The sequence below is a fragment of the Ahaetulla prasina genome, chromosome 1 (genome assembly GCF_028640845.1).
Source record: "Ahaetulla prasina isolate Xishuangbanna chromosome 1, ASM2864084v1, whole genome shotgun sequence".
Taxonomy (NCBI): Eukaryota; Metazoa; Chordata; class Lepidosauria; order Squamata; family Colubridae; genus Ahaetulla; species Ahaetulla prasina.
In genome coordinates, this window is record NC_080539.1 from 377,539,284 (window position 1) to 377,553,580 (window position 14,297).

A 14,297-nucleotide genomic window follows, 5' to 3' on the forward strand; every position below is an offset into this window, starting at 1 on the left:
AGGAGGTGACACGAGGCTGGCTCCAGGGGATTATAAATGCTTCTTTGATGGAGGTTGTTTTCCCGCCGCCTTGAAAGAGGCGGTGGTGAGGCCCCTCCTCAAGAAGCCCTCCCTGGACCCAGCTATTTTAGGAAACTATCGTCCTGTCTCCAACCTTCGCTTTGTAGTGAAGGTTGTTGAGAGTGTGGTGGCATGTCAATTACCCCAATACCTGGATGAATCTGTCTATCTAGACCCGTTCCAGTCCGGCTTCCGACCAGGGTACAGTATGGAGACGGCTTTGGTCGCGTTGGTGGATGATCTCTGGAGGGCCAGAGATAGGGGTTGTTCCTCTGCCCTGGTCCTATTAGATCTCTCAGCGGCTTTTGATACCATTGACCATGGTATCCTGCTGCACCGGTTAGGGAGTTTGGGAGTGGGAGGCACCGTTTATCGGTGGTTCTCCTATCTCTCTGACCGGTCGCAGACGGTGTTGACAGGAGGGCAGAGATCGACCACGAGGCCCCTCATGTGTGGGGTGCCGCAGGGATTGATTCTCTCGCCTCTCCTGTTCAACATCTATATGAAGCCGCTGGGTGAGATCATCAATGGCTTTCGGGTGAGGTACCAACTGTACGCTGACGACACGCAGCTGTACTTTTCCACCCCAGGCCATCCCAACAAAGCCGTCGAAGTGCTGTCCTGGTGTCTGGAAGCTGTACGGGTCTGGATGGGGAGAAACAGGCTCAAACTCAATCCCTCCAAGACGGAGTGGCTTATCTCCCAAGGGACTCAGGGCTGACTGTTGGGGGCGAATCATTGGCCCCAGTGGAAAGGGTGCGCAACTTGGGCGTCCTCTTGGATGGGCGGTTGTCTTTCAAAGATCATCTGACGACCGTCGCCAGGAGGGCTTTCTACCAGGTTCGCCTGGTTCGCCAGTTGCGCCCCTTCCTCGACCGGGATGCCTTATGCACGGTCACTCATGCTCTGGTTACCTCTCGTTTGGACTACTGTAATGCTCTCTACATGGGGCTCCCCTTGAAGAGTACCCGGAGGCTCCAGTTGGTTCAGAACGCAGCTGCGCGGGTGATAGTGGGAGCCACACGTTGCTCCCATGTAACACCTCTCCTGCGCAGTCTGCACTGGCTACCTGTGGTCTTTCGGGTGCACTTCAAGGTGTTGGTGACCACCTTTAAAGCGCTCCATGGCTTAGGGCCAGGGTACTTATGGGACCGCCTGCTGTTACCTAATACCTCCCACCAACCTGTACGCTCGCACAGAGAGGGACTCCTTAGGGTGCCGTCCGCCAAGCAATGTCGGTTGGCAGCCCCCAGGGGGAGGGCCTTCTCTGTGGGGGCTCCCACCCTTTGGAACGAACTTCCCCCTGGTCTTCGACAATTGCCGGACCTTCGGACTTTCCGCCGAGAGTTGAAGACCTATTTGTTCGCGCAGGACTGGCATAGGATTTTAATAGGATTTTAATTAGTAAGCCGTCCTGAGTCTTCGGAGAAGGGCGGGGTATAAATGTAAACAAAACAAAACAAAACAAAAAGTTTTAACGTTTTAATATTTTATAAATTGGGTTTTTATTTTAATTGTTTTAATTCGGCCATTTGTATAATAAGTTTTTTAATCATGTTTTTATATGTATTTTGCTGTTGTTTTTATTATGGCTGTAAACCGCCCTGAGTCCTTTAGGAGAAGGGCGGTATAAAAATTTAATAAATAAAATAAAATAAAATAAAATAAAATAAAAAGATAACACAAATGCCAGTCAGTCTTCAACAACCATGGTTCTTGGAGGAGTTTGATCTGCTCCATGGCTGACTTGTTTCTCCAAAGGGAGATGAGCCTCGCAACCACAGTCCAGTCCATCATTCCCATTAGGGTTCAGTCTTTTGAAATACTGTTCCCGCAATGTTTGGGTAAGGATCAAAGACTCTGGGCAGTTGAGCAGTTATTAACATTTCAACCTACAGTTGTATTAAGTAACACAAGGTGGCAAACATTCTTAATACTCCTTTTCCTCATAACAGCCCTGTGAGGTGGGCTGTGCTGTCAGAAAGAATGGCGCAAAACTCATCTGGCCGGTGCTCATGCCTAAGGCGGAACTGGAACTGATGGTTTCTTGGCCTGCACCTTTGCCCCGATAGCAAACCAGCTCCCCATTAGTTGCCTCGTGTCACCATTTCTAACCCCAAGGCTTGATGGTGTTCCTCCACTTGTATTGAAACAGTCGTACTTGCTCCAGGCAGACAGGCAAACAAGATTGCCACCAGGCAGCAAGTGGGGATGAGGGGTTGGGACATGGGTCCCCTGATAAAGGAAGCTGGTCTCTATTTTTAGGGTTGGAGTTGTGTCTATATCGGGCCTAGCAACTGCTCTGCTGGCCTTTCAACATGGTTTGAATGGGAGCCAAGGTCACAGGACAGGAGGGCGTTTTATTCTGGGTTCAGCTTCTTGAATCAGCCAGCCGGCATGGATCCGTCCCTGTGTGCGGCAATTCAGGCCAGTCTTGAGTGTGATGCAGTCCTGGAAGTAGAGGGAAAGTGCTTCCCAGTCAACCGATGGGCCCTGGCCTGCCACAACGCTTATTTTGAGGCCATGTTCTTTGGTGGCACTCGGGAGTGTGCAGAGCGGCGCATCCGGATCCAGGGGGTTGAGGCGGAGCCCTTCCAGGCACTTCTGGACTTTACCCAGACAGGCAGCCTTGGCATCACCCCTGGCAATGTCACCAGCCTTCTGCAGACGGCTGACTTCCTGCAGCTGGAGGCTGCCAAGAGACGCTGTGAGACCTTTCTGGAAAGGGAGCTGCATGTCTCCAACTGCCTCAGCCTCAGGGCCTACGCACAGCACTTTGCCTGCACGGCACTCTGCTCTGCTGCCCTCAATGTGGCCCTCAGCCACTGGGCTGACGTGGTGACACACGGTGAGGTTGAGGAGCTGCCCAAGGCCACTCTGATGGAGTTGCTGCAAAGCGATGAGCTCTTTGTGGCTCGCGAGGACATGGTCTTTGACACAGTGATGCAGTGGGTAGTGGCCGACCTGCCTGGGCGGGCCAAGGATTTCCTGGAGCTGGTGGGCTTGGTGCGGGTCCCCTTCCTCAGCCTTCCCTTCCTTGGCCTCCTGGTGAAGCGCAGCCAGCGCCCTGGGCTGGATGCTTCGGCTCAGCTACTGAAAGAGCTGGACCGCTTCCCACCCCCCAACTGGCATGACGCCGCCCAGGCCGCCTGCACGAGCCGGAGCTATGAGACTCTCTTCGTGATGGCTGGGAAACGCGACCAAAAGCAGCAGGAGCTCTTCCACTTCTTGCCCAAGACAGGAGCCTGGCAGGCCTGCTCAGCACTCAAGCGCAAAAACCTCACCCAGTATGCTGTGGCTGCCGTGGGTAATGCTCCTTCCCTTGTGGTGGTGGAAAGGGTGGGGGTGGGCTCTGGGCTGCAGCCCCATAACAAGGGGAGGGGAGAAGCACTGCCAAAGCAGTTCCTGGCTTGCTCTACTCTCTAGAAGTCCCTTCAACTTGCTCTTAGGCTCTGCCATGGGGCCGGTTCCTCGCTTTGCGGTTGCTGGGCTTTTGGCCTCCCTTCCCAATGCCCAGGGAGGAAGTGGAAGGAAGTGGGAGCTTGGATTTGAATCTGGGTCTTGGCTTCGGGAACTCTAGGCAGTTTCTCTGTTTCTGGGTGGCAGGGAGCCCGCTAGCTTCCGACACCACATGGCTGGCCAGGGTGGGGCCTGGACAAATCAGGGGGGTCCCTTTCATTGTCAGAGTGAGTGAGTTCAAAGCCCTTAGGTGTCATGGCCAAATAAGGAACATATTGTTCTGAGGCAGCCTACCTTGGGATGCCAGTCCTTGGGTAACAGCTGCCACTGAGGCTTGCCTTGGACCTTGGCACTCCAGGCAGTGCTCCCACTCCTCCCCTCAGTGGGTGGGTGGCAGTCAGCCTGCCCCACTTTAGGATGCTCAGCAGGACGCTGCTGTGAATCTGCCCAGTGCCATGTTGGTGCGAAGGGTCCCAGGGAGGGCAAGGGAGCCACCTCTCTGCCAGAAGGGAGCAACCCAAGCCTTTCCTTTTCCCAATCAGGAGCAAAGTGCCGGCCTTCTCCGGACACAGAGCCTCCTTTCCCTGTGCTCTTTCTGCAGGCAACCTGCTCTTCGTCACAGGAGGGAACTTCCGGGAGGAGTTTTTCTGGGCCCCTGTGGACTGGGTGTGGATCTACAACAGCTGGGATGACAGCTGGCTGGAGGGGCCAGCCATGAAGGAGGCTCGTGACAGCCACTGCGCAGTGGGGGTTGGCTTCCACTTGTACGTAATGGGGGGGAGCACCCTAGAGGGCATCACCTCCAGCGTCGAGCGCCTCACCCTGGCCGACTCCTCCTGGAAGCCTACCAGTCCCCTGATCCACCCTGTGGAACGAGCTGGAGCCACCAGTGTGGGGACACGGATCTATGTGGTCTGTGGCATGGATGAGAACGGGGATGTCTGCCGGGCAGTTCAGCGTCTGGACATAGAGACGGATATGTGGGATGTCGTTTCTTTCTCACCACTACCAAGGTCAGTCTGTGCCGGCTTTCCTGGGGTCTTTTGGGGGAGTGGGGTGGGTTGCAGAGAGTGGAGGACTTAGAGGTCCCCTGGTGTCTTGTAAAATAGAATAGAATAGTATTATTTATTGGCCAAGTATGATTGGATACAGTGTACATAAAAGCGGAAAAAAAGAAAAAGAGGAAAAAAATAGATTCATCAAGAATCATAAGATACAAGTTCTACAGAGGAATTATTGAGTCTGTCATTTGCACCTCTATAACTGTCTGGTTCGGTTCTGCAACCCAACAAGAAAGACACAGACTTCAGAGGATAATTAGAACTGCAGAAAAAATAATTGCTACCAACCTGCCTTCCATTGAGGACCTGTATACTGCACGAATCAAGAAGAGGGCCGGGAAAATATTTACAGATCCCTCACATCCTGGACATAAACTGTTTCAACTCCTACCCTCAAAATGACGCTACAGAGCACTGCACCCCAGAACAACTAGACACAAGAACAGATTTTTACTAAATCTGCACTACTATTAATCTTCTCATCGTTCCCATCACCAATCTCTTTCCACTTATGACTGTATGACTGTAACTTTGTTGCTGGTAATCCTTATGATTTATATTGATATATTGACCATCATTTGTGTTGTAAATGTTGTACCTTGATGAAAGTATCTTTTCTTTCTTTTATGTACACTGAGAGCATATGCACCAAGACAAATTCCTTGTGTCCAATCACACTTGGCCAATAAAAAAATTCTATTCTATTCTATTCTATTCTATTCTATTCTATAAGATACAACAGTGAAAGTCATAGGTTACTAATAAGCAATCAAATCATACTAGTTTACAGAACAATATAAACCATAAAAATACAAGTAAGTGGGATATATAAGTGGGAGGCGATAGGTAATAGGAAGGATGGGAATATTAATACAGTCTCAGTAAATAGTTTGACAGTGTTGTGGAAATTACTTGTTTAGCAGAGTGTTGACATTTGGGGAAAAACTGATCTTGTGTCTAGTTTTCTGATGTGCAGTGCCCTATAGTGTCGTTTTGCGAGTAGAAGTTGAAACAATTTTTGTCTGGGATGTGAGGAGTCTGTAGATATTTTCTCAGCTCTCTTTTTGACACATGCAGTATTCAGATCCTCAATGGAAGGCAGGTTGGTAGCCATTGTTTTTTCTGCAGTTCTAATGATCCTCTGAAGTCTGTGTCTGTCTTGTTGGGTTGCAGAACCAAACCAGACAGTTATAGAGGTGCAGATGACACACTCAATAATTCCTCTGTAGAACTGGATCAGCAGCTCCTTGGGCAGTTTGAGCTTTCTGAGTTGGTGCAGAAAGAACATTCTTTGTTGTGCTTTTTTGATGATGTTTTTGATATTAGTTGGCCAAAGAAGAGGAGAGGTCAGGGCAAAAGGGGGACTTGGGGCCATTCCTACCCTTCATCATATGTGCCATTTTGGGGAAAGATTCCTTACTCGTGTCAGGTTCAGATAGATGAAACTACTGTTTGAAAGGCCATCTCAATGGGTGGCCCAGATATGGAGCACCCCAGTGCAGCTTCTAAACAGGACTGCGCTCTTCAGCTGCTGGCAACTCAGGCCCTGTGGAGAGCTCTTTGTGGGGCAGAGGAGCTCCACCAGTGGGTCCAACTAGCTGGAGAGAGAGGTGCTCTCCATCCCACCCTGCCCTGCTTCTCTTCCCTTCAGGTATGACCTCTGTGTGGCAGCCTTGAATGGGGCCATCTACACCATCGGAGGTGGGGCCTTCCGCTTTGACATCTGCACCGATGAGTGGACCCCCGTGGAGGACGACAGCCTGGCTCATAAGTTCTTTGAAGGGTGCAGCTCAGCCAACGGACGCATCTATCTGCTGGCAGAGCGGCGGGGGAACACTGCGGTCCCAAACATGGTGATTCTGGACCCCTACAAGAACGCTTGCCAGGAAGTGGGCCACCAGCTCCCCTGCCCCCTCCCCATCCACGGAATGGCCTCTATGCGCAGGTTCAACACCTGGGGGTACCAGGCATAGCCAGGGGTGCTGCCTCCTCCCTTCTGAAGAGACCAGTCTCCACAGAGGGTACATCTGAGCCCTCTGTTCTGCCGTCATTGGCCCTGAGACATGAGGGGGGATTCCCTTCACAGATCCATAAAGTGGGAGCAATCCTGGAGATCACCGGGCTGTTCCCTGGTGTCAATGCAGGAACCCCCAACCAAAGGCCCTTCAGCCCACACGAAGCTGGTCCCTGAATTCAGCCACCCAATGCCTCCCACAGGGTAAAATGCCCAAAGCCCTTAACTGCTGTTCAGGCCCCATCTTACCTTGCTTGCTCTCCCCTGGAGAGAACCCCCACCCTTTTCCAATATCCTCCCTAAAATGTTGTGCACAGGACTGACCCATGCTGAAACCAGGGCCTCTTGTGGTCTTGGTTTTGATGCAGCCAGGGATATCATTTGTACAATTGTAGGATTTTCCTGCTTTGATACTTGGTGGTTGCCAGAGTTTCTATTGTGCTTTCTTTAAACACAACGTTCAGCTGGATTTCTTCCCTTAAGTCTTGGTTGGCTTCCGTCACCCCCTGACGGACTTGTGAGCAGGAGGAGGAATGTGGAGGTCCTGAACTTGTGCTCCAGGGAATCAGTGATTTTGAAAATTCATTTGTAATTTTATTAGTCTTTTTAAATTTTAGGCTTATAAATACAAAAGAACATTTGTATTCAGAGTTGAACTTCAGGGTTTTTGGTGCTTTCTGTACTTTTTTTTTGTGTGTGCAAATGTTTCAATTATCCAACAAGATAGCATCATCAGTTTTAGGCTTATGTTTTTTAAGTCATTGGTTTGATTACCTATTTATTTGTGTCATAAATTTATGAATTTATAAATCTTTAATTGTAACATTTAAGCTGGTTTATTATGGTTTATGTATACATTTATTTTAAATTTAAATACTTTCCATCTGAAAGTTAAGGATACTGAGTTGGAATGTAAATAGTGTGCAAAATAAGGTGGCTTCCACAGCGACAGGAGAAATCCCTGAGCCCCAAACTGAACGGGGGTCATGTGGTGCTGGCAAGAGAAGAACAGACAAATTGTACACACGAGGACATCCACTCAGGGCTTATTAAGGCAACCTGGTAACATCTTAAGTGCAGAGATATCAGAATCTGTTCATTTGTGGAACCCCAGATCTTGGATAATGTTGAGTTATTGCATAAAATAGTAAAAGACCACACGGTCAAAGAAAAATGGATAAAAAATTGGGGGTGGGGTTTCTTTCAATGTTATCATTTAATAAAAAATAAAAACTACCATCACTAGTCGGGGTGGGAGCGCCAGGCCTCTCCTTCAGACCGAAGGGATCAGCGCAAGATGACTCATGGGACGGCCCAGTCCACCCGGGAGCAGCATCGGCCAAGGGAGCCAAACTGCGGAGGCCACTGGGCGCCTGCTCTTCCGGGGGACAATCACGTGGCTGATCCAGCAGACCCCCTTTTCTCGGTCCCTGCGGGCCGAGAGAGCCTCTCGGATTCGGCCGGCTTGAATGAGCGCGGCGGCGGCGGGATCTGCCGAGTCCGGCGTCTGCGTTCCCCTGCCGGGGGGGCGAACTGGCCGTCCGTTGCGCGCTCAACAGTCGCGGGGTCTTGCGGCTCCCTTCCGCGGGTGGAGGCGCTCAGGCGGGAGGGCTGGGCTGGCAACGCGGGGCAGCGTCGCGTAGCAGCAGGTCTTCGCGGGGCGACCAGGGCCGGGCGTAGCCGCCGCTCTGCAACAGGAGCCGGTTGAGGGTTTGCTCGAAGTTGACGTGGTTCCGCGCCATGAGCAGGTACTCGCGCCGCTCCAGCAGGTGGGGGCAGTCGCAGGTGTTGGGCACCCAGAGGTACTCGCGCGAGCGCAGCGGGAAGCGGTTGCGGTACGTCTGCTGCACCTGCACGTCGTAGCGTGTCTCGGAGCCGACGTAACGCTTCGAGAGGATCCGTGCTCGGAAAACTGCCGGGAAGGCGGCCGCCCGCCGGTCGGCCGGTGAGAGGAGCCGCCGCCGCTCGGTTCCCCCTGCGCGCGCGCGCACACACACACACACACACACACACCCCGCCCTTGTCCGCGAGGGAGGATGAAGGCAGCCTTCCTGGCGCGGAAGCCAGCTGCCCCGAATGCGGACTCGGCGCGTTCCTCCTCGCGCGCCCCCGCCACAGTCCCAAGCCGTCTGCCTGCGGCTCCCTACGGTGCGCAAACCACCCGAGGCAGACCCGAAGAGCCGCTTTCAGCGCGGGCGTCTTCCCGGGCCATCCAAGCCGATTTCTGTGCAGCCTGAATGGCGTCTACGATGGACGGGCGGATGTAAGGAAGCCGGCGCCGCGGGAGACCTGAGTTCTGTGCAGGGCGCGGCAGAAGCTCGGCCCAACGCAGCCGATCTCCCCGGTCTCTCCGTTAGCCCACCCCGGCAAGGGGGAAAACTACCTACCGAAGTCGCTGTTGCAGTAGTGGTGAAGGCGTTGCGATTTCCCTCTCGGCGGGTCGCACTTCCCACAGGGTCCTGCAAGCCAAGAGAGAGAGAGAGAGACAGAGACTGTTAGGGCTGGGTTAGCAGCGGCCTGAGTTGCTGCTGCTGCAGCCTCCGACCTGCAGAGGCTGGAGACCTTTTTGATGATGCCAGCTGGTTGGTGGGGGGGAGTTGCACTGCACATCTCAATGATTTCTTGACTGCAGATGTCCCAGCTGTGAGGGCCTGGTGGAATTGCACTTGTTGGCTATCCTCTTGTTTTACTGAGGAGCTCCTGAAAATGCAATGGGTAAATCAGTTCCCAGTCCTGATTGGAAGCAACAATGACCAGGTGCCAATCCCCCTACTTTGGAGCCTCTTTTGGCAAGGGGAAGGGATTGTTGGGCTATTCCTTGCAGGGGAGAAATAGGCCCCTAAGAGGCCTTTGGGGTATCCGTTATACACTATGTGCACAATTACCAGTATTAGGCAAGTGAGTATTTTGACCATATTGTATGCATATTCTCCACCTCCAAGCTGTATAAACTTGAATGCTTAACAGATATAAGCATATCGGGTGATGTGCATTTGTGTAATGAGGGAGGGTGTGGCCTAAGGAGATCAACACTCCATATCAAGGTGTGCATTAAGCAGCTGCTTTTCCTTAGGCAAAATGGGCTAAAAAGATTTAACTGACTCTGAACAATCAAAAATTGTACAAAGTCTTTCAGAGGGATGCAGCACTCTTGAAATTGTTAAGATACTGGAGTGTGATCACAGAACCATCAAACGTTTTGTTGCAAATAGTCAACAGGGAACAAGAAATGTGTGAGAAAAAAAGACGCACCTTAAATGCCAAAGATTTGAGAAGAATCAAATATGAAGCTACCAAAGCTTTGGATGTGGTTATTTGGATTGGACTTTACCTTGTGATTGACCCGGGAAGCCGGGGGGGTGGGGGAGGGAGGGGGGTGTTTTGTTGTTGTTTTTTGGGAGGGAGGGGGAAAAAAGGGGGAAAAATGTTTTTGTTTTTTTAAAACTCTTTCAATAAAAAAAAATAAAAAAATATGAAGCTACCAGGAACCCATTATCCTCCAGTGCTGTCATATTTCAGAATTGCAACCTACTTGGAGTACCCAGAAGTACAAAGTGTTCAGTGCTCAGAGACATGGCCAAGGAAAGGAAGGCTGAACAAGACACATAAATTGACCACCACTGAACAAGACACATAAATTGAAACGACAGAAGACAGATTTTTCAAAGGTTTTGTGGACTGACGAACTGAGAGTGATTCTTGACAGACAAGAAGGATGGGCCCATGGCTGGATCAGTAATGGGCACAGAGCTCCACTTCAACTCAGATGCCAGCAAGGTGGCGGTGGGGTACTGGTATGGGCTGGTATTGTGAAAGATGAGCTAGATGGACCTTTTCGGGTTGAAGATGGACTCAAAGTCAACTCCCAAACTTGCGGCCAGTTTTTAGAAGAGGTCTGCATCTTTCAGGAAAAACATGTTTTTATGCTCCATCGCATGAATCGAAGTACTCCACTGCGTGGCTGGCCAGTAAAGGCCTTACTGATGAAAGAATAATGACATGCCTCCCTTCCTCACCTGACCTAAACCCTGTTGAGAACTTGTGGGCCCTTCTTAAATGGGATATTTATGGTGAAGGAAGGCAGGACACCTCTCTGAACAGTGTTTGGGAGGCTGTGGTTGTCATCATTAACAGATCAAGAAACTGTCAGTGAATGGAAGGCTTATGACTGTTAGTGAAAAGAAGGGTGACTATGTTGGTCATTGATTTTTTTTTTAACTGTCAGAAATGTTTATTTTTAAATTTTGAGTTGTTTATTATTCTCACTTTAACAGATGAAAATAAATGAGTGAGATGGGTAAATTTTTATTTTTCATTTAGTTGCATAATAATTCTGCATACTAATAGTTGCCCAATAATTGAGCACACATAGATATTCTTCTAAGAAAGCCATAACCTCATTTACTTTCTTAATATTCAGGTTTGAGGTTTATTAACATTTTGGATTGACCAAGAGCACTGTAGTTGTTCAATAATAAAATTAATCCTTCAAAATACAACTTGCCTAATAATTCTGCACACAGTGTAGCCAGGTTCTCCTTGGACATGAAGAAGAATTTTCTAATACTGTGTTTCCCCGAAAATAAGACAGGGTCTTATTTTCTTTTGAACCCCAAAATAAGGGCTTGGCCTTATTATCGGGGGGGAGGTCTTATTATTTTGGGGGTGCAGGAGGCGGCGAGCATGGGACTGGATGTGCTGTTGTCCCCTTCCCTCCCCTCCCTGTTCTGGCCACCAATGCCCTGAAGTGTCCCGCCGCCACAACTGCCTCATGGAGCAGGACTCTGCAAGGCTTGTTGTGCCATTGCACGCACAAACTGAATCCTGGCAGCTGACGTCCTGCTGCTCGCGGCTGCACCGATATGTTGAACCTCACGGCAGTGCTGCTATTTGTACATGCACGGCACAAGCCTTGCAGAGTCCTGCTCCACGAGGTGGTGGCAGTGCGACGAGTCTCACAAAGTTTTAGAAGTTTTATTTAATTTTAACTGGGGTTAATTATTAATTTTAGGTAATGGGGTTTTATCATTTTAATTGTAATTTTAAATTTTGGCCTATTTAAATAAGTTTTTTAATTAGTTTTTATTGTGTATGATTTCTGTATTTTTATCTGGCTGTAAACCGCCCTGAATCCTTTGGGAGATAGGGCGGTATAAAAATTTGATTAAATAAATAAATAAATAAAAGACTCATTTCTGGCAGAAGTGAGATGCGTGGAGCGAGACATGGCTCTCCTTCCCGTCTCTTCTTCCCCCACCCCCCTCACCAGGCATGGCAGGGCTCCTGCCCCTTGCTTAGCCACGCACCCCCTTTAGGGATGCAATTTGGGGGTGGCAGGTGGGGTGGGCAAGAAGCAGGACACATGCCTTACCTTTCTAACTCCGTCGCATTCGTCACCATTGTGTCCAGGGAAACGCATTGTAAAAGAAAACCTCGCGAGTTCAAACTTCTCGAACTCGATTGGGCTTATTATCTGGAGAGGTCTCAGGAAGTGGGGTGGAGCATGGAGGACATCTCTTCCTTTAAATAGAGGCTGAAGAGGCACCTATTGGGGTGCTGTAGAAGAGCCTTCCTACACTGGGAGGGAGATTAGTTTGGATGAAGGGTGACTTTCACCCTTAAACTCTGTGAGGAAACAACCCATTCCCCAGTGCTGCTGATCTGAAGGCTCAGTGACCTGGAAGTTTTTTTTTTATTATTTACATTTATATCCCGCCCTTCTCCGAAGACTCAGGGCGGCTTACATTGTGTAAGGCAATAGTCTCATTCTATTTGTATATTTATATACAAAGTCAATTTATTGCCCCCCCAACAATCTGGGTCCTCATTTTACCTACCTTATAAAGGATGGAAGGCTGAGTCAACCTTGGGCCTGGTGGGAGCCTGCAGTAATTGCAAGCAGCTGTGTTTAATAACAGGCTTCTTACAGCCTGAGCCACACCGCGGAAGTGGCTCCCAGCAGGAATGGAAAGGTGACACTCAAATGGTCCTTGAGTGTCTGGAAGAGAGCAGACAAGCTACTGCTACTCTTTTTTTTAAAAAACCAAGAGAGCTAAAGGTGCTGGTTATTTTAAATGAAGAACAAAGGATTCCCACTGATGGCTGAAATGGAATACGATGTTTCTTGATCCTTTCTGGCTGTATAAATTATCTGCAAGTCAGTGAACTTTCTGCACAAATTCAGGATTAAAAGAGAAATAATCCAGAGTGGAGTTTGTGACTTCCAGGGTGTTCCAAGGAAATGTGAAATCAATTTCAAATGTTAAAGGGGATTCCAGCTCAGCTGTTAGAGAAGAACTGGAGGGTCTGAGTATCTGCTTCCTGCGGGGGTGGGCACGGGGACACAACAGTCTAAAAGCAAGCGAGCAGAAAGGAAACCTGAATTTTCTATCCAAAATGTAGAAAGTCCAACTTGCCCAAAATCGAGTGTTTCCAGCAAAAGGTGAAGGCAGCTGTGGACTGCTCCAGCTGGAGGGACCAGAGCCCACCACCCTTGAGCCCTGATTCCTGGTCTGGGGACCCCCTCCCTCCCTTAAGGAGGATTTAGAGAAGCTAGAACATGTTTAGAGAGGCGTGGGGTGGGGGAAGCCTAGCTGGGTAGGGAGATTGAAGAAGCTGGGGGATGCTTTGCCTTGAGAAGGGAAGGAGAAACATGGCTCTCTTGAGCTCCCCCGTCGCGGTGGTTCTCGGTCACGTTCTTCCCCGACCCAAAGTTCACAATGGGCATTTAAGTTACAGGAAGGCCATTTCTGACCCAACTTAGGACAAGCCTCCTAATGGTAGGAACTGTTTGATCATGGAAGGTGTGACTGACTTCTCTTCACTGGATGGACTCAAATGGAGGGCTTGTTTGAGCAGAGTGGGAGTGGATGACCTCAAGGCCCCCTTCCCACTCTCTCAGAGTCTGAGCTTGCCATCTAAGGCTTCTCCCCTTCACAGGGCTATCTGCCTTCCAACTCATGAGTATCCCTTTCTAAGGGCACCCTCCCCCAAGAGCACGTGGCAGTGTGGCCCAACCCACCGAAGAAAGGCCTGACCCCTCTCTCAGGGGCAGTTCAATAGACCACCAGTTCCGTTTCTTATGAGCTGGATTTGTTAACTTTATTTTTTGTTAAAGTAGCATTTGGGAAGTTGGGGTGGCATCACTGAGCTAGAAGATGCTACTGTATGTCTGTGGGCCTTTGGGGTCACAGCGGGGGCACGGGGCCAGCTGTTCAACCTAGAAATCCTTCCCCGCCCATCGCTTCTCTTTCTACATCTGCCAGAGAAACAGAAATGGTTGGTCTGGATAATTGGGGGCTCCCCCCCCAACGCCTGCCCCTGAGCTACCTGGCGCTGAAGGAGTCCTCAGGGGTGCTGGAGTGACCTGTGATGCTTCCTTGGCCACCTCCTGGGCCTTGGTGAAACGGTGTGTTGCTGCTGTAGCTTCAGGAAAGTCTGCAGGCTCTCCTGGGTGCTGGGCCTCTACTTCCTTGGCCTGGGGCTGGCGCAAAGCATGGGCCTCCCCCTGCGCACGGTGGAGGATCTGCTTCCTTGGCCTCCAGTACTGGTAGTCTATGCTGATATTCTCATCCTGAAAAAGGACCTGGCAATGGGGGTGGTTGGGGGGGGTGTTAGCAGAGGCCCAGACATACTTGCATCCCCCCTCCAGCTGCCTGCCATTGCAAAACTGCTCCTGGGTCCATGCCATTTTCTTCCTTGCA

The 14,297-nt window shown here is 50.3% G+C and overlaps 2 protein-coding genes across 16 annotated transcripts in view; one reads left to right on the forward strand and one right to left on the reverse strand.

The window, feature by feature from the left end:
* Window positions 1–2,287: 2,287 nt before the first annotated feature.
* On the forward strand, window positions 2,288–7,590 carry LOC131188473 (kelch-like protein 21). The gene is made up of 3 exons (XM_058163783.1): window positions 2,288–3,367; window positions 4,121–4,532; window positions 6,232–7,590. Exons 1-3 carry the CDS (start codon window positions 2,458–2,460, stop codon window positions 6,551–6,553), a joined length of 1,644 nt encoding a protein of 547 aa, XP_058019766.1. The 5' UTR covers window positions 2,288–2,457; the 3' UTR covers window positions 6,554–7,590.
* Window positions 7,591–7,786: 196 nt separating this feature from the next.
* Window positions 7,787–14,297, reverse strand: part of ADAMTSL5 (ADAMTS like 5) — a 43,372-nt gene continuing 36,861 nt past the window's right edge. For 13 of the 15 annotated variants that reach the window (XM_058163774.1, XM_058163776.1, XM_058163773.1 and 10 more), the window contains 3 exons: window positions 13,924–14,179; window positions 8,982–9,053; window positions 8,050–8,506 (listed from right to left, as the gene is read on the reverse strand). In XM_058163774.1, the coding sequence (XP_058019757.1) occupies window positions 8,193–8,506; window positions 8,982–9,053; window positions 13,924–14,179 (642 nt within the window). In that variant the 3' untranslated portion in view covers window positions 8,050–8,192. Of the gene's footprint in view, window positions 8,507–8,981; window positions 9,054–13,923; window positions 14,180–14,297 lie in introns of all 15 variants that reach the window. The other 2 variants (XM_058163770.1, XM_058163775.1) reach the window with 2 other exon arrangements.

What these genes read in the sequence shown, in the direction of transcription:
- LOC131188473 (XM_058163783.1), top strand. Translation starts at nt 2,458, where the DNA reads ATGGATCCGTCCCTGTGTGCGGCAATTCAGGCCAGTCTTGAGTGTGAT. An exon ending in GTATGCTGTGGCTGCCGTGG is followed by an intron (nt 3,368 to 4,120) that starts GTAATGCTCCTT and finishes CTCTTTCTGCAG; the next exon opens with GCAACCTGCTCTTCGTCACA. An exon ending in TCTTTCTCACCACTACCAAG is followed by an intron (nt 4,533 to 6,231) that starts GTCAGTCTGTGC and finishes TCTTCCCTTCAG; the next exon opens with GTATGACCTCTGTGTGGCAG.